At 38.6% G+C, this 19,023-nt stretch overlaps 1 protein-coding gene across 2 annotated transcripts; it reads right to left on the bottom strand.

The window, feature by feature from the left end:
• Positions 1 to 1,449: 1,449 nt before the first annotated feature.
• Positions 1,450 to 19,023, bottom strand: LOC121733753 (tubulin beta chain-like). Of its 2 annotated transcripts, none has more exons than XM_042124105.1 (3): positions 18,839 to 19,023; positions 4,930 to 5,038; positions 1,450 to 2,794 (listed from the first exon to the last, which is right to left on the bottom strand). In XM_042124105.1, the coding sequence occupies exons 1-3, from the start codon at positions 18,893 to 18,895 to the stop codon at positions 1,587 to 1,589; spliced, it is 1,374 nt and encodes a 457-aa protein (XP_041980039.1). In that variant the 5' UTR covers positions 18,896 to 19,023; the 3' UTR covers positions 1,450 to 1,586. The 2 variants fall into 2 exon arrangements, with proteins under 2 accessions (XP_041980039.1, XP_041980047.1); XM_042124113.1 differs by lacking the exon at positions 18,839 to 19,023 and adding an exon at positions 14,596 to 14,722.

The raw sequence follows: 19,023 nt of genomic DNA, 5'->3' as shown, positions 1-19,023 counted from the left end.
AATATTCTACACAAACTGCCTGTTAACCATAATACTGATTTACCATCCAATAATAATAAAGTCAATTAAAATAGTGTAACATAAAATACTTAATTATTCTAGTTGTTATTTTATTACGGCTACTTTATTTTATTGGCATGTATAAAGTCTCTAAAAGTGTACATAGAATCTCCAAAAACACTCGTTAATGATACACTAGGAATAAGATAGATTATGACAGAATTTTCTAATAGTTATTTGAGAATTTATGTGCATTTATTTAGTGAACTAACGATAATACTCGAGTTATAATAAACTGGTGTGTAGGTTACATTACTCTGTTTCGATGCGAAGTGTTGTCGCAGCTTGATGCTCCGACGTTTGAGTTTTTACATTACTATTTTATCATGTGCCACATAGATGCGTCGGAACGACGGACAGGAAATAAAGTGGGAAGCTGATAACGCGCTGCGTTTATCAGTTGTCACCTTCTCGTGTCGTCGCAACGTTGATGTGGTATACTGCATATAATGCAACATACGTTATTCGAAGACGCAATGCAACGGAACATTGTAGCTTCGCCCTAAGTAGTAGAAAATACAGTGAAACTTTTGTATAAATCATAAATCCTTTTGTTTTTAATATTATGTAACTCCCAGTGCATTTGCAAGCATTGTTCATTGTGTATATTTTGCTGCGTATTATTTTTGGGAACTCAAGAATAAAATAACTAGTAACTACATAATATTATGTAGGTCTCTCTACACAAGTGCTGCTACTTAGCTACCTACGCAATATTTTTAGCTCTAGTATTATCATTAATAATCTGGGATACGTACTCATTATTTAGTGCCATTGTATGTCTTGAGGTTACTTATGATTTTGTACTATATTTGTACTTGCAATTGCAGATTAATTATTATAAATAAAATCGGTTCATGCATTTCTTTACAGAGTTGCCTTTAAACAGTGCCTGTCAAAAGAGGTGCTTCCTTGACTATATTTGAAGCAATCTGGGTAAAATTGCAGATTCCCAGAAGCAAAGGCTATGTTTTTAGCCAAAAAAATAACGTTTTGCAATTGCATTTTTTTATTTTCAAACATGTATAATATATATTTTTGTATTTAGATTTTGTTCAAGTGTAATATTATAGATTACTATGAAATGTTATGAAAATAATTTTAATAATAAATGCCTAACATGACATTATAGTCTTTCATCCTTGTCCTGGTCTTCTGAATCACAGGTCACAGGAAAACTTTTGTTATGTGATGTCCATAATGACCTCGCAATCCAAAGAAAACAATAGCATTTTAAAACATTTATTTTTATTTATAAATTATTATATAAAAGCATATAACTTAAAATAAAAATGCACTTCAGTTAAAATTTCATAAATATATACCGCTCGGGGCCCCGTCCGCCGCCGGACGGCCCCCAGCGCGCTCTCACAAGGACACTTTGGTTAAAACATACACTCCCTTACTGTCTAGATCGTAAATACGTTGCGCCACCCCGCGCTGACGCTGAGATGTCCGACCCCGCGGCCGGGGTCGGGGGATGTATATCAGCGACGTGGTGGCGCACCGCGCAGCCCCCGCCCCCCTCAGTCGTGCTGCTCGTCCGCGCCCAGCTCCTCCATGTCCTCCTGGTCGAACTCCGTGTCGTCCTCGGCGGTGGCGTCCTGGTACTGCTGGTACTCCGACACCAGGTCGTTCACGTTGCTCTCCGCCTCGTTGAACTCCATCTCGTCCATGCCCTCGCCGGTGTACCAATGCAGGAAAGCCTTGCGTCTGAACATGGCGGTGAACTGCTCCGAGATGCGCTTGAACAGCTCCTGGATGGCCGTCGTGTTGCCGATGAACGTCGACGACATCTTCAGCCCCTTCGGTGGGATGTCGCACACGGCCGTCTTCACGTTGTTGGGGATCCACTCGACAAAGAAGCTGCTGTTCTTGTTCTGGATCGACAGCATCTGCTCGTCGACCTCCTTCATGGACATGCGACCGCGGAAAATGGCGGCGACTGTGAGGTAGCGGCCGTGGCGGGGGTCGCAGGCGGCCATCATGTTTTTGGCGTCGAACATCTGTTGGGTCAGCTCGGGCACGGTCAGGGCGCGGTACTGCTGGCTGCCGCGGGAGGTGAGGGGTGCGAAGCCGGGCATGAAGAAGTGGAGACGGGGGAAGGGAACCATGTTGACGGCCAATTTGCGGAGATCCGCGTTCAGCTGACCGGGGAACCTGAGGCAGGTGGTGACTCCGGACATGGTGAGCGACACGAGGTGGTTGAGGTCGCCGTATGTGGGGTTGGGCACCTTGAGCGTTCGGTAGCAGATGTCGTAGAGGGCCTCGTTGTCTATGCAGTAGGTCTCGTCCGTGTTCTCGACGAGCTGGTGGATGGAGAGCACCGCGTTGTAGGGCTCGACGACCGTGTCGGACACCTTGGGCGAGGGCACGACCGAGTACGTGTTCATGATCCGGTCGGGGTACTCCTCGCGGATCTTGGAGATGAGCAGTGTGCCCATCCCGGAGCCGGTGCCGCCGCCGAGCGAGTGCGTGAGCTGGAAGCCCTGCAGGCAGTCGCAGTTCTCGCACTCCTTGCGCACGACGTCTAGCACGGCGTCCACGAGCTCGGCGCCCTCGGTGTAGTGGCCCTTGGCCCAGTTGTTGCCGGCGCCGGACTGGCCGAACACGAAGTTGTCGGGGCGGAACAGCTGGCCGTAGACGCCGGAGCGCACGGCGTCCATGGTGCCGGGCTCCAGGTCGAGCAGGATGGCGCGGGGCACGTACTTGCCGCCGTTCTCCGCCGTCGCAACTGGAATAACGACATTTTGTCAGTAGGTTGAGGTGGAAACAATCGACGTATGAAAAGTAGGTACCATAAACCATTCATAAATCAATCTAATATTCGAAGACGCAATTTTGTAATTTGGGTATTTTCTAAATCCTAACAGTCCAACTAACTATACTCTAGCACGGGCTCCAAGGAATCGGAATTGAATCCGCACTCCACCCAGAAACATTTAAACGAATCTTTAGGGCTGACTCTTGATAATAGGTATACAAGTTAGGTACATACAACGTTATTTCACATTTGGTTTCAGACACATAAAAAGTGACAGCGAGAGATGTTTGATGCCATGTGGCCATGTGGAGAACAAATTATGGAATTGGGGATTATATCGTCAGCCGTTTGACCTTCACCACATGTGCGCAGGGGTCAACATTTTTCACTCAGCTCACAGTGCGTGTCTTGTGAACTCTAATTACAAGATAACGACCACTTGTGGCCAAAGATCCTTATTAACGCCTACGCTTTCAGTAAAATTGGGATTTATTGGTCGTTTGGTCGAAAACCATAATGGGGATTTGTCAGGAAGTATTATACTGTTTTTGTCGAGTTGCTTTGAAAATTAACAGAATAACACTACTTAATCCAAATAAGATCCGAATAATAATCTTAGATCAATATTCAATCATGAAAATGATTTAATATCAATAACCAGCAGAAATTAAACATAACGTGTTAAATTTGTTGGCATTTACGCTACCATTTACGTCTATAAAAAGCAATTAGTCTCACAATAAAATAATTTACCATTTTCAACTGAAACAATTGACGCGTATGCCCATTAAAAGAACAATCCTATCCCCCCTCCCCCTCAGCCTAGCCAAAGCCAGACACCATCATGATTCAGTGGTCATTGACCTAGTCGTTAATTGCACCAGTTTGGCGCCTGCTTCACCCGGAGAGCTTCATGATTACACACGGTAATTACATTTAGGTAACGATGGTAATGGACTATTTTGTAATGTTATCTAAGTGTTACGGCTCGCGGTGCAAGTGGTCGCACCATGCTACACTTCTAGTTTATTGATTGTAATTTGTTACCAATTTGTGTTATTAGCATGGGCAGTAACTAGATACAGGTAGTAGGTTTCTAATTTCCACGGACTTTCATTGTAGGTATTGAAAACCAGCCTTGTAATATTATGTAGGTACATTTAACTTATAATAGCCTGAACTCTGAGCTTTAAATTTTAGCTCGGGCAATTTTTTTTGTAGGAGTTGGGACCCTATAGGTATCTATGTCTGGATATCTGGGAGGCATGAAGCAAACGGCATATTACTTTTCGATGATAGATTTGACACATGAATGATGTGTATTACGTCTGTTGCTAATCGTTTCATAAACGGCAGCGTATGGGTTCTTGCTCGTTCCGCTGGCTGCGCAAACGCAGTTGCTAGCTCATTACTGTGCTGTATCATTATCAGACCCCCACAGTAATTCTAACCACAACTGGCAACGTCGTGACTCGTGTGGACTGTTGATCGGCTTGCACAGCCATGAAAAGAGCTGTAACACAGACCAATACGCCGTAAATCGTCTGACACAGACGTAAAGGCCAATGATGAGGATGATGTGGACTTTTGTGAAATCGTACCTACTAACTACTAATGAATAACTTTTGAACCTGGATTAAAGTCCTATAACAGGCTACACCCGATCCCCGTTTACTATTTCAATTCAACATTCATACAGCTTCGCTGTTGTTTCGATGCGGTCTCGACTCTCGTTGCAACACTCATGTTTGGCAAAACTCCCAAATGATTTGCAAAATTTTCAAGTCGTATTCCTGACCACTTCCTGACAATCTCCAATATTGCCATTTGCCCTCTTTGATTTTAAAAACGTATGGACTAGTCACTAGGGTCACACTTTTCCTACTTCGCAGTTGTTACACCTAGTCAATAGACTTACTGGACAAAAGATGCTACAACAACCGGGCCCGATCTAAGGGGGGATTTGCCTAGAGCGGCAAAAATCAGGGCCCGGCCAGCAAAATGGACTTAATCGTATCTTCGAACCTAGCCAAGTTAGCCATTCGACGCAGCTCAATATCTAGATGCCCTGGCTACAACTGCAGATATCACCATCAGCAACTCACCAGAGGCCTCATTGTAGTAGACGGAGATCCGCTCGAGCTGGAGGTCGCTGGTACCGCAGTACACGCCGTTGGGGTCGATGCCGTGCTCCTCAGATATTATCTCCCAGAACTGGAACAATACCACGCTGGTTAATTGGGTGGGATACTCGTTGGTAAATATGTATTAGCCTAGCGTTAATATACCTAGCGGAAGAGAGAAACAAGGGCCTGAGCAAGAGAGATGTCACTATCAGTAACACTGCGTGGTAAAAAGAGAGTGTAATACATGACAGCAGCACTCTTTTTTTGACGTCCAGTCGGCACGTGCCGCACGTTGACAATTTAATCTCATAGAATTCATGTTCAATCATGCTTGTGTAAGTGTATACACGGTACACATATTTTTCACACAGATGAAAACCAATTTTGGTTACGTTTGACAGCTCGAGATTGTTGCTCTATTCCGTTAGGTATACTTATTAACTTTATGGTATTAGCCCAAGATCTTAAGTTACGATTTATAATCTGAGATCAATAGAGCATAATATTTGAATCGGTTGCGCTTGTGAGTTGTGAGTTGTGACTCAAAGTTCAAACTCTCCCAAACTCACGACTTGAGTTACTTACATAATAGGTACATAGTAGGCTACTATTTAGTAGTCTGTGATTTGAGGCTTTGAGAGAGCACTCCTTTACTTATTATTACGCGCAAGAAAGAAAATATTATGATATTACTTATTGGATTACTTATTTCAAGGGATATAGGTATTTTGGTTAAAATAGCGCATAGTACAATCTGCAGAGTGCAGAGTACATACTACATAGATATCCACAAATATTCCTTTCTATTAACTGTTTATGCTATAACTTTCAAGTTAGCGTTTAATTAATGCTCGGTCCGATTCTCAAATTCCGAAATTGATCAGACTTGAAGAAGCGAAATTATAGTCTACTTAGATTTTTTCGCAACTCGCTTATTTTAACAAGCAAAGTAATATTTTGTACTTAATTACTTATAGTAATTTTGTGAGTCATAAACTTAAGTAGTAAGTACTTATTCAAATTTGATAAAATCTGGCGATAAGCGTTATGAGCTGTTTGAACCCTCGCGTGTGAACTGCTATATTATAACTATAGTTATTATTTAAAATTTATAGGCATAGGTAGAATCGTATTAATAGATCGATTAGATCTTTGTAAATAAAGGGTCAACAACCGCTGTTTGTGTCATAGTTTTTAATCTCGTATTCTTGACCGCTTATTTTATCTACTTATCTAAATTCAAATCGGTTAACGTAGGCAAACTAAAATCAAAAACGTATTGTAGAGAACGTAACGGGGTGTAGAGAAGGGTTTCCCATTTTTTTATGGATTCCCTTTGGATTTAAGGTAATACTTTCATGTTCCATACCAGAAAAAGTAGCCATGTAAATGCCTATTTACTATTTAGTCTTTAGAGGCCTGATGAAGGATAATATCAAAATATCAAGTATATCAAGTATTAATAGGTATCAAGTAGGCATTATGACGTGTTTCCCGCCACTGCACCGTTATGAAAGGACCCAGCTGTCACTTCCTGTTATACTTTTTTATTCTTCCGATGAAACAGTATTGGCGTTAAATAATAACCAGCCAAGAAGCAAGAACTGTAGGTACGAAAGATGTTCCTGCTTCTTTTCTATTTCCAAACTCCAAAAGTCTGACTAGGTAACATCTAAAACCTAATTGGCAAGCGGCAAAAAAGATAATAGCAAATAATTACAGGTTTCACAGGTATTGGTACCCATCAATTTATAAAAGAACCGTAAGTTACACACGGTTGTAACAATCTGAGCCAGTTAATCCCTATTGGACCAATCTTCTCATTATAATTGGAGTTCGAAGACCTCAGATTGAAGACTAGTGATGTCTGGACTGGCCCATTCAACAACTTAACTCCAATTGAATCAATTCTGATTCAAGTGACGAATCATTTAAAATCGAATGTCCATTTCTTTAAATTTCTGTTAACTGATGCAGGAAGAATTAGCTTGCGTTAATTAAGTATTTATGGATTTTTTATTTTCAAGAAAGTAACAATAATAGTATTTAAAGTTATGTTGAGTCATATACATAAATATAGGTCTACCAGAATTTGATGGCAAAAAGTGAGAAAATAAATTGACTCTACCGTAGTACTGTCAGTGACTCTAGCAGTACCGGGGTAATTGGAATAAAACATTTTTATCCTTTATTTTTCCTATATCAGCTGATTCTGCAAATATAAAAATTTATCCAATGACCAAGGATATTTTCTGAAAATCTGGCACTGTCAAAAATTGCCATCAGATTCTGGTAGACCTTATACTATTAATAATTTTAAGGGCCTGTTTCACCACTTCCTGATAAGTGCCGAATTGGCTATCCACCACTTAACTTGACAGATGAAGTATGGAGAATCTGTCAAAAAAGTTGTGAATAGCCTATTCGGCACTTTATCAGAAAGACTTTCTGATAAAGTGCCTTCATCTTAGTGGTGAAACACTAATTATCCTAAATGGTAAATAGAAGAACGATTTTATTTTTAAGTTTGCAGTTTGCGTAACGTAATATTTTTGGAGGTTGTTTTGCATGTAGACGTGAATCATCCAAAATCCAAAATGGGTTTATCTACTTAGTCATTTTTCGGTATACCTACTTAATTAAACAAATACTTAATTAGATTTTTAATGTAAGTACAACGGAGTTGCGGGCGTCATCTAGTTTATAACATTCTACATATTTAGTAGGTTGTGTCGTGTGTACGTGACGTGTAGCTGGAAAAAGTTCAATTAATAGTCCTGTGGGCTGTCTGTCTGTAAGTATCGATCGTGTTCCGGGTATGGGGGTGACCTCTGGGCTTCCCTAATTACGGCCTGGCGGCTCCGGCCGGCGCCACGGTGTCTCCACAGACGAATGACATTTTTAAATCGATTTCCCCTATCGTTCGTACAATTACTTCTATGACAGTGGTGCATAAGGGTCAATTCAGACCGCAACGCAACGAGGCGAGGCGCGGCGCGGCATTTTGTATGGATTTGACAGATTTCAATTGCGTGAGACGCCTTGCAAATCTGTCAAATCCATACAAATTTAGAAATGCAGTTCTGAAAGGCGTGTGTGTGAAACAGTGGGCTTCAGAATGAGCGCGACGCGTCGCGATGCGGTCTGAATCAACCCGTCATTAGCAAAGAATGAAACTGACTTAGAAGATCCTGCCAGAGAATATGGCATGGCAACTGGGTATATATATGGTTGGAATCTTGGAAGGAAGATCTTTCGGAGGAAGGTGCTATGTGCGCTCATTCTGAAGCCCACTGTTTCACACACACGCCTTTCAGAACTTGCATAGTAATATTATCTTTAGAAAATTCGATAGGATTTTGTGCCGTTTTGGTCTCCTACAAAAATACTTTTGCCTTTTTACGACCGGACCGGCTGCAGTGCCACAATAGACAACTACCAGTAGTTCGACTGCAAAGAAACGGACAGGTTTCAATATCTGTCAAATTCGTCGGGTTTCACTAGGATTATGAACGGAATGTGCCTCGCGCTGGCTGATATAATTTATTTTTAAATATTTAAAATAAAGATTTCAAAATTGGATTCTGACAATTTTAATCGCATGTGCCAAAACACAAACAACAATACGACCAAAGAGGAACACGTCCAGCGAATATTTCATAGTTTTCAATTCGTAGGTAACAAGACGTTAAGAGGATACCACAGCGGCTAGAGAAATGAAAAAAAAGTACGTGTAATATCTATAGCTGTCTCCCTTACCTCAAGCCTATACCGCAGAACGCGATAGAGACAACTGCAGAAAATCCAGAAAATCAACGATTCGTTGTCCCCTGATTCCTTCTCCAAAACTTAACCGATTTAAGTAATTTTTTCATTAAATATTAAAAAAAGGCTGGAGCTGTGTTCCTATGTTTTGCTTTTTTTGTATAATCTATCCAAATCTGTTTTCTGAACGTTTGAACACAGTGGAAAATCTGGCCATTTTTTTGGGTTTTTGAACGTTCATATCTTATTTAATAATTAAATAATGAAAAAAAAGAAAACATAGGGACATTGTATTAGTGGCCGTAGATATTCAGGAAAAAAATTATAACTCTACTAGCATTATCCAGGGAGGAAACAGGGGACAACGTTTGTATGGAAAAAATGGCGGTGTGGAATCCTCTTAACAACCCTAGCAACGATTTTCGTCATAATACGTCAAATTTAAAAATTTCAACATCAGTTCTAAGTCGGCAAAATCTATAATTCTGTCTACTCTTTTGACGTGGGAGAGCCATGCTTCGACACGAATGGGCCGGCTCGACCGGAGAAATACCACGTCCTCACAGAAAACCGGCGTGAAACAGCGCTTCCGCTGTGTTTCGCCGAGTGAGTGAGTTTACCGGAGGCCCAATCCCTTCCCTTTTCCCTTCCCTACCCTCCCCTATTTCCTTCCGTTCCCTCCCCTATTCCCTTCCGTACCCTCCCCTATTCCCTTCCCTACCCTCCCCTATTACCCCTTAAAAGGCCGGCAACGCAAATGCAGCTCTTCTGATGCTGCGAGTGTCCATGGGCGACGGAAGTTGCTTTCCATCAGGTGACCCGCTTGCTCGTTTGCCCCCTTATTTCATAAAAAAAAAAACTCTGGCAGTGCCTAAGGCTAAGGCCCAATTTCACCAACGTCTGTTAGTCTTAACCGCTTGTTAAAATGTTGTGTCTGCTATTTCATTCATATGAAAAGCAAAAGAGGTAACGTGATACTAGTTCGACTTTCGAGCATTAACTTTAATAGTCGTTGGTGAAATTGGGTCTAAGTCAAAGTCAGAAGGAGCTATTTTGTTTAAACCATAACTTATTATACTTACTTACTTTGTATAATAAGTTTAAACAAAGGGTCTTGGAAGTTGGAATATGTGATATAGGCAATTGCTTAGACACATTGGCGCCCTAGAAATAGGAAGTTAATTTGATTTCCCCTCTCGTGAGTCAGTTGTTGTTGAGACTTGAGGCGTATTACGGCATCCAATAGATCCTGATTCTTTAAGTATCTAGTCTAAGTACCCGTTTCATCAGTATCTGCAGCAGATTATTGAATACGTTTTACTTGAAAGTTAAAAATTGCTAAAACGATTAAAACAATAAGGAATCGTTCCACATCCAGTGGTTTTTCTGAAGGACATCAAATGCATTGGTTCCAAAGCGATATATATTTTTATAAACCAAAGGAAGTTTTCCTTTTTCGTCGGCCATGACGGCTCCGTTGGCGCTGCAATTTGAAAATAGAACGTCTTTGTTTTTTCTTATTGCATTACGGTTTGGACGTCGACATCCGAGTGCATTATTTTCGGAGTCTCCCACAGAGTTGCCATATTTAAGTGCATTCGTATTAAAATGCAACGCTGGAGACAGAAGAAGCTGTATAAATCTTAGACCAGTGTAACTGAAGTATTACAGTTATTTTTCGTCTAAGTTCTAAATTTACCCTAGGTATGTTTTGAACGAAAGTGAGAAAAATGGAAACCCTACCATAGTAAACAAAATATATTTCGAGTGTGGTCCCCAGTTAGCTCCTAGACTGATTGACGTCAAGTACGTACGTACTACGTACTCAATAACATGTTTACTTCTTTACTTCTTCGATCCCCCACACATACAGACTTTCGAAAAAACGTGGGGCTGGGGGTTATTTTATTATCCATATTATTAATTATTATTAATATTACAAATGCTAAAGTGTGTCTGTCTGTTACCTCGTCACGCCCAAACTATAAATTCGGTATGGAGATACTCTGAGTCCCGGGAAAAGGCAGAGGATACTTTTTACCCCGGAAAAATTTACGGATCCCGCGCTATAAACAAATTTTGACGCAAAGGAGTAGCGACTTGCGGGCGTCATGTGTCGCGGTCGTAGACAATTTTAGCACAATAGACATAACTACCAGTACTTCGACTGCAAAGAGACGGACAGGTTTCAATATCTGTCAAATTCGTCGGGTTTCACTAGGATTATGAATGGATTGTCCCTCGCGCTGGCTGATATAAGTAATTTATTTTTAAATATTTAGAATAAATATTTCAAAATTGGATTCCGACAATTTTAATCGCATTTGCCAAAACACAAACAACAATACGACCAAAGAGGAACACGTCCAGCGAATATGTCATAGTTTTAAATTCGTAGGTAACAAGTTAAGAGGATTCCACACCGCCATTTTTTCCATACAAACGTTGTCCCCTGTTTCCTCCCTGGATAATGCTAGTAGAGTTATAATTTTTTTCCTGAATATCTACGGCCACTAATACAATGTCCCTATGTTTTCTTTTTTTTCATAATTTAATTAATAAATAAGATATGAACGTTCAAAAACCCAAAAAAATGGCCAGATTTTCCACTGTGTTCAAACGTCCAGAAAACAGATTTGGATAGATTATACAAAAAAAGCAAAACATAGGAACACAGCTCAAGCCTTTTTTTAATCTTTAATGAAAAAAGTACTTAAATCGGTTAAGTTTTGGAGAAGGAATCAGGGGACAACGAATCGTTGATTTTCTGGATTTTCTGCAGTTGTCTCTATCGCGTTCTGCGGTATAGGCTTGAGGTAAGGGAGACAGCTATAGATATTACACGTACTTTTTTTTCATTTCTCTAGCCGCTGTGGTATCCTCTTAACAACCCTAGCGACGATTTTCGTCATAATACGTCAAATTTAAAAATTTCAACATCAGTTCTAAGTCGGTATACTCTATCATTCTGTCTACTTACTCTGATTTTAGTCTACCACGAGGATATTAGTTATAACAACAAGAATTAATCTTAAACTCATTATTAATCGCTTTTCAAGTTTCCTTTAATTTAGTTGAGTAGGAAGCAGTTAAAAATACTCGGCCCTTCATAATATCTAAAACTGTTTACATTTGCCTCGTTCCATCCACACCCGGTTAAAAATAAGTTCATGGTTTACGAGATGTTAAAGATGGAGTTCCCGGATATTATGTATCCTGAATCCTAATTCCTGGGATCTTTGTTAAAAAGTGGTGTAAGGGTCAATTCAGACCGTGCAACGCGACGAGGCGAGGCGAGGCGAGGCGCGGCGCGGCATTTTGTTTGATTTGACAGATTTCAATTGCGTGAGACGTCTTGCGAATCTGTCAAATTCATATAAATTTAGAAATGCATTTACGCGTCGCGTTGCGGCCCGAATCAACCCTAGAGTACGAGGGGTAAAAGTAGGACCGACGTGTTTTAAACTGTGTTTAAACTGGATAAAAGTGGGATTGAAGTGTATTGAAGGTGTAAACTGTAAAGGCTAGGCTCAAAAAGAGTTCTTATGACAATATAACTATTTTGATATTGAGTAATCGTGAAAAAAAACAGACTTTGCAGAGATTAAGAAAAATGTTGAAAAAATGTATGTTATCATCGTTATGCAACTATAAGTCTAGTACGGTACTAATTCTAGAAATGGGTAAGTTGACCAGTGCTACGAAATGGCAATGATACCTATATCCGACTTGACACCGTTATACTTATAATTCATCTCGCGAGCTAAAACACTAAATTACCAACTTCCTCAATTAATTTTTCCTTTATGCTGACATTAGCTGGTAAAATGTGAACGGGTATGAGGACTATGAGATCATTTACAGGCCAAAAATCACAGGCTACTCTAGATACGACGCACACAAGTCACAACACGACCCTAGTAACCGAATTTAATTGAAAATAATTAAGTATGTACTTTTAATTATGAACAAACACACGCTCCAAGTCCAACCCTCATCTCTATTTTAATTAAAAATAATTATTTATAAAACAATAAATAATAAACAAACACGTTTACACCCTTCTCTTGATCCAACAGAAGTTTAAATTTAAATAAAATAGGAATAATATCAAGGCCAAATATTCAAATCTCCAGGCCACGTTTCACCAATGCAGTAACCCTATGTGACATGTCGATTGTCGTGAACCACGTTTTAACGGACCATTTAACAAAGGTATTTTGTTAAAAATTTAATTAAAATGGCGAAAACAATATGGGCCAGTGAAGTCGCAGTAAAACAGGACGACCCACGGCTGCGGTTGCCGACAAAACCGCTAGAGGAAAAGTGCAATTTGAACAAACAAAAAACTGCCAGACGAGTTCGACGACCTGTCAGTTTGCAGACAAATAATGTAGAGGTACGATGCAGTATTCTAAGCAAGCACTAAAGAAATCTCTTAACGATTTGTCTATATTTGCTTCAGAATATCGAAAGAAGCTTGAACAGAATTTGCAGTAGAATCTACAATCTACATAGTTATAAGTTATAACTTAATGTAATTTACGAGGCAATATTTCATTAATATTTTATTTAAATTACGAATGATTATGATAAGAATAAGTAAGGACTACAAGCACATTGCACATTGAAATCAAATTATAAGAAATCCATACCTAAGCAAAATTTTGTGATCGGTTATAAACTGTAACTGCGGTTAAACCCGAAAAACTAACGACTTGAATTTTAGTAACGATGATTCATCGCTGAAATACTGTAGCTGATTCATTTAATTCGGCTATAAGATTAGTATGGTAGAATGCTCACGTTTACCAAGCTTATAAGGACAAGCAGAAAGGTGCACGACCTTTTTATTTTCTTCAGAAAACTTTAGCAGTGATGCAGCCAACTAAAGTATATTCTGATAGCTGATAGTACCATATTTGTTGAGGAAGAAATAGTTTTGTTATTTGGTCCAGAACCTAGATATAAAGACTTATCTAAGTAGTAAGTACCAATTTCTGTAGTTTTCTGTTTCTAGATTTTATTATCCTGTTTTTGTTTCATTTGTGTACTCGTCACATTTTGATGCATCTCAGGTAGGTAACTACATTGTAATTTACGCAAAATCTTCTAATCGTCTATTCTTAGATTTATTTAAGTAGTAAATATTTGATGCTGCTTTAATCGTTTCTGATGTTTCATTAAAAAATATTATAATGGCATCATCTACATCACGATTCACGACTGATCAGGATTCACGACCAGGTTTTTTTTTATGAAATAAGGGTGCAAACGAGCAAACGGGTCACCTGATGGAAAGCAACTTCCGTCGCCCACGGACACTCGCAGCATCAGAAGAGCTGCAGGTGCGTTGCCGGCCTTTTAAGAGGGAAAATAGGGTAATAGGGGAGGGTAGCGAAGGGAAGGAAATAGGGGCGGATAGGGAAGGGAATAGGGTAGAGGGGGATTGGGCCTCCGGTAAACTCACTCACTCGGCGAAACACAGCGCAAGCGCTGTTTCACGCCGGTTTTCTGTGAGAACGTGGTATTTCTTCGGTCGAGCCGGCCCATTCGTGCCGAAGCATGGCTCTCCCACGTGATCTTGTTTAAGTTACAAGACTTAAAACCTAAGTAACTACCATTTAGCAAGAGTACCAAGAAACACCACATTCAGGGCAAGGATAAATTCAAGTATCAAAGTGGCTTTAAAAAGAGGAAGTAAGTACAACATTTAAGTGTCGTCACATCACGTCGCAAAAAATTCTTCTATTTTTAGAGATGTTACATTTACCGTAAACATCAGCAGCTGTTTTTCCATAAGTAACATAAAAGCAGCTAAAAACGTCAAAAACTCGAGCAGGACACATTACAACACCATATAACAAGAGAATTACTCACAATTGGCTCCTTTTTCAGCTTAATTGTTAATTAAAGACGTCAAAAACCGAATGGCGGCAGGATATTCGTCACAAACCAAGGCACAATGGCTGCCATGTCCCTAATGACATATTCGGTGCACGCCGCGCCGCCGCTGCCGACTTCCATGCGTGATTCACGACGACCATTTTTGTTTTTAATTAAAGAACGTGACAACCTTGGTATGCGTTAAAATGTGAAATCATGCACATTGCACATGCAAAAAACTAAACGTATGATGCGTCTAAAATAATTTGACGGGTTGCATGCTAGTTTGATATGAATTTCGAATGTTATTCTTGCATATTTCACTACGTTGAAGCACGTTGAATTAGCAAACGATTGAGGAAAACTATTTATTTCCATGACACAAGTGTCACAGTGGAATTTCGATGGACCGAGTTCAATAATAACAATAATAATGGCTTGGATTGTTCCAAGCTAAATTATAGCAAATAAAATTTTTCAGACTCATTATGGTATATCTTTTTTTTTTTTATGAAATAAGGGGGCAAACGAGCAAACGGGTCACCTGATGGAAAGCAACTTCCGTCGCCCATGAACACTCGCAGCATCAGAACAGCTGCATGTGCGTTGCCGGCCTTTTAAGAGGGAATAGGGTAATAGGGGAGGGTAGGGAAGGGAAGGGAATAGGGGAGGGTAGGAAAGGGAATAGGGTAGGGGATTGGGCCTCCGGTAAACTCACTCACTCGGCGAAACACAGCGCAAGCGCTGTTTCACGCCGGTTTTCTGTGAGAGCGTGGTATTTATCCGGTCGAGCCGGCCCATTCGTGCCGAAGCATGGCTCTCCCACGTATGAATTTCTAGAACTCCTTACACTTCGCATCTTTCTAATGAAAATGATTCACAATGAATACAAGAAAAAGTAGCTTATTCATCAGATAAGCTCAACAATCAACAACAAAGAATGAGTCGTCAGCACTCGTATGGCTTATCATGATAGCAATTGCAATCATCAAAATACCACGTTTGATGAAATTAGTCTTGAAAACTTAAAAATTCATATGAAATTGACATCAATGGCACTTTCCTAAATTCATATTTTATTGTCAGCCTAACGTCTTTGATACTTACTTTAAATGTTGTAACTTTCTGTGTTTTTTTTTTAACTGGAGAGAAACTCTCATTTGAAAATATTAATTATGTACCATTTAACGCCATTTTTCGCCAATTATTTTTAATACCATACTATTAACGCTGACGTTTTAAATAAGTTCTCTTTTACTTAGAATAATTAATTGCGAACCAAATTTTATCTACAATGTACATAAGTAAGAACATATAATATTATTTCATTCAGCACTCATTATTTATTTGTGCGCACTAATGATAAAGTTATAACGGTCGCTACTAACGGTTATGTTCTCTTTAAGTTCCAAAAGCAAACAACGAGCCTATCCATTGTATTAAAAATAGACTACTTATTGATATAAAGAAAATATTTAGAGCGAAATCTGATGTCATTTCAAAACAAAAGAGCTAAAGTAGTTTTTCATTTGCTTTTAGTAACTCTATCTTATCTTCTTCTCATTTGTTACTAGCACTTTAAGATAACTTTTACTATTGAACAGTACTTCGAGTTCCATTTGGTATTTGGTAAAAGTTAAAGTGCGTTAACGGTCCACAAATGATAATGGCATAACATTCTAAAGCTTTACGAATAATCATTGAACTTACTGAGATAACAATGAAAAGGTTAATGTTTTTAAGTGATCGTGACTCGTGAACTACAAAATGTATCGAATCATTTAAAGGTTTAATCACTCTTTTGAAAAGTAAATAATATACAAAAATTATGTCCATATCCATTTTCATAAAAATGGATTGCTTAAATACACGCATTACTGGCCGCAAAAATACTTAATGCAAAAATGCTATCTATAACGTATTAATCTATATAGATGGACCAAAATCCCCAGTCTGTTGTTAGAAAGCATATCATTTGCTTTGCTCCAATAAAAAAGAAATAACCGTACAATCACGCCCGTTACACTTACACTGGCAAATGAAAGTCGATATTAAAGATTAGACAAAAAATCGCAACGAGAGGTCAGACGTCTCGACGAGGGAAACGAATTTTAGATTTCATTAAAGACTGACAATTTTTCAGAGGAAAGTACTGCATTTAGGTCATACATTTCATGATGATCATCATTTAGGTTTTCAATGTGGAACAATTTGGAATAAAGTAATTTAGTCCATTAATTTTACACATTATTTCATTTTAGAATTTCTTTATTTTTTTAAACCTGAGTATTGTAATTATTACTTTTGATGTTTGAGACTTATACTCTTTAAAACTTCCTCACTCGTATGATTTAGCCTCGGTTGAACATTTAATCCCATTTTGAGTAAGTATAACGTTATTGCTGTAAATATTACCTACTTTAACTGACATATATTTTTCTTCTTTTAATGCAATTTTGTGACTAATACAATTTCCATTTGTATTAAGTATATATAAATGTGATATATTATTTTGGCAATGTTTCTATAAAATCTGATTAGTATTCAGTTCTGTGTTCACTCATGAAGCAAATTCAGTCAAAGCAGAATACTTTGCTATTGCTGCAGACAAATTGTTATTCATACAATCAATAGTTTATCTATACTAATATTATAATCTATACTATTTTAATATTATAAAGCGGAAGAGTTTGTTAGTTTTTTTGTTTGTTTGAACGCGCTAATCTCAGGAACTACTGGTCCGATTTGAAAAATTATTTCAGTATTACATAGTCCATTTATCGAGGAAGGCTATAGGCTATATTTTATCACGCTAAGACTAATACGACTAAAACGAGCGAAGAAATAGAGGAAAATGTGGAAAAAACGGGGGAAATTATTTGAAAGGGCTTATTTGAACGCGCTAATCTCAGGAACTACCGTACTGGTCCAATTTTAAACAAATATTTCAGTGTTAGATAGTCCAGTTACCGAGGAAGGTTATAGGCTATATTTTATCACGCTAAGACTAATAGGAGCGAAGAAATGTGGAAAAAACGGGGGAAATTATTTGAAAGGGCTTATCTCACGAACTACTAGAGCATTTTTTCTGTTATTTGGAACAAATAAGTAGACCACGTGAAGGATCATAGGCTTTTTTTGTGGACTAATTTTACTGTGAAATATCTAATTTACGCGGGCGAAGCCGCGCGGAACGTCTAGTTATTCATAAAGTAACAGGCGGTGAGAATATGGCCTAGCTGTTTGAAATTTAACTCAGCTTTTGTGTTTATTAGTTATCTCTTTTTTAGGGTCCCGTACCCAAAGGGTAAAAACGGGACCCTATTACGGACTTCGTTGTCTGTCCGTCTGTCTGTCTGTGTGTCGCCAGGCTGTATCTCAAGAACCGCTATAGCTAGACTTCTGAAATTTTTATAGATTGTGTATATCTGTTGTCACTATTACAACAAATACTAAAAATAAAATAATATGAATATTTAAGGGGGCTCCCATACAACAAAGTACGTTATTTTTTTACCTTTTTTGCTCGATATCAATAATGGCAACAGGTAGGCACTTGAAATTTTCACAAAGGCCTTAGATAAAAATTATATGTGTACTTTAATAATAAATAATAATATTTAAATAAAATTCAAATTTCAGGGGGGCTTACATAGAAAAAACACAATCTTTGGCCTATTTTTGCTCTATAATGGTACGGGACCCTTCGTGCCGATTTTTTTTATTTTATTTCTACCGCCACAAAAAATCTAATTAGTCCATAATTGTTTTATGAGTAAGTAATAAAACTAGATCTTATTTTTAAGCTGCTATGCTAGACATTCGGTCTAGTTTCGCTTAGATGATGCTGTAGTAGTCAATAACTTGTAAACTATACTTACTTAGAAAATATAAAATATTCAAACACAACAAAATACTATTTGGAGAATTCATTTGAAAAGCAAAAACATAATTTAAATCACAATAGTACACAGAGCGCACCCCACTTTTAACCGGCCTAACAGAAAAATTCTCATCGTATCAAAATCATACGGTCGCAGTATTTATTATCTCAAATGTCACATATTAGCCAATTTTTAAAAAAATGATTAAGTAAATAATAATTATGACAAAAAATCAGAATTAATTAAGTACTTGATATAAAAATTTAAAACACACACTTTGAGCTAAAAAAGTTTTGAAACTTGCAAAAACTTTGCAGCCGGCCGTCAGATTTGAATTTGGAATTGTCACTTACTTTAGCGCCAATCTGGTTCCCGCACTGTCCCGCCTGCAGGTGCACTATTTCCCTCATGTCTGTTTGTTTATATTAAACTAAATAATATTAATATTTAAATATTTTGTATCACAGCCGCACAGCCCGCCTCGTGGATGGCTGATGCTCGAGTGAAGCTGGTGTGCGGTGTGTACTGACTACTGTGT

Source organism: Aricia agestis, chromosome 1 (assembly GCF_905147365.1).
Source record: "Aricia agestis chromosome 1, ilAriAges1.1, whole genome shotgun sequence".
Taxonomy (NCBI): Eukaryota; Metazoa; Arthropoda; class Insecta; order Lepidoptera; family Lycaenidae; genus Aricia; species Aricia agestis.
Note: the sequence above shows the minus strand (reverse complement) of the source record. Positions and strands in the feature narration are given on the sequence as shown.

Coding starts and splice junctions, on each gene's coding strand:
- LOC121733753 (XM_042124105.1), bottom strand. CDS start 18,895: ATGAGGGAAATAGTGCACCTGCAGGCGGGACAGTGCGGGAACCAGATT. Junction 5,039..18,838: donor GGAACCAGATTGGCGCTAAA/GTAAGTGACAAT, acceptor GTATTGTTCCAG/TTCTGGGAGATAATATCTGA. Junction 2,795..4,929: donor CTACTACAATGAGGCCTCTG/GTGAGTTGCTGA, acceptor TCGTTATTCCAG/TTGCGACGGCGGAGAACGGC.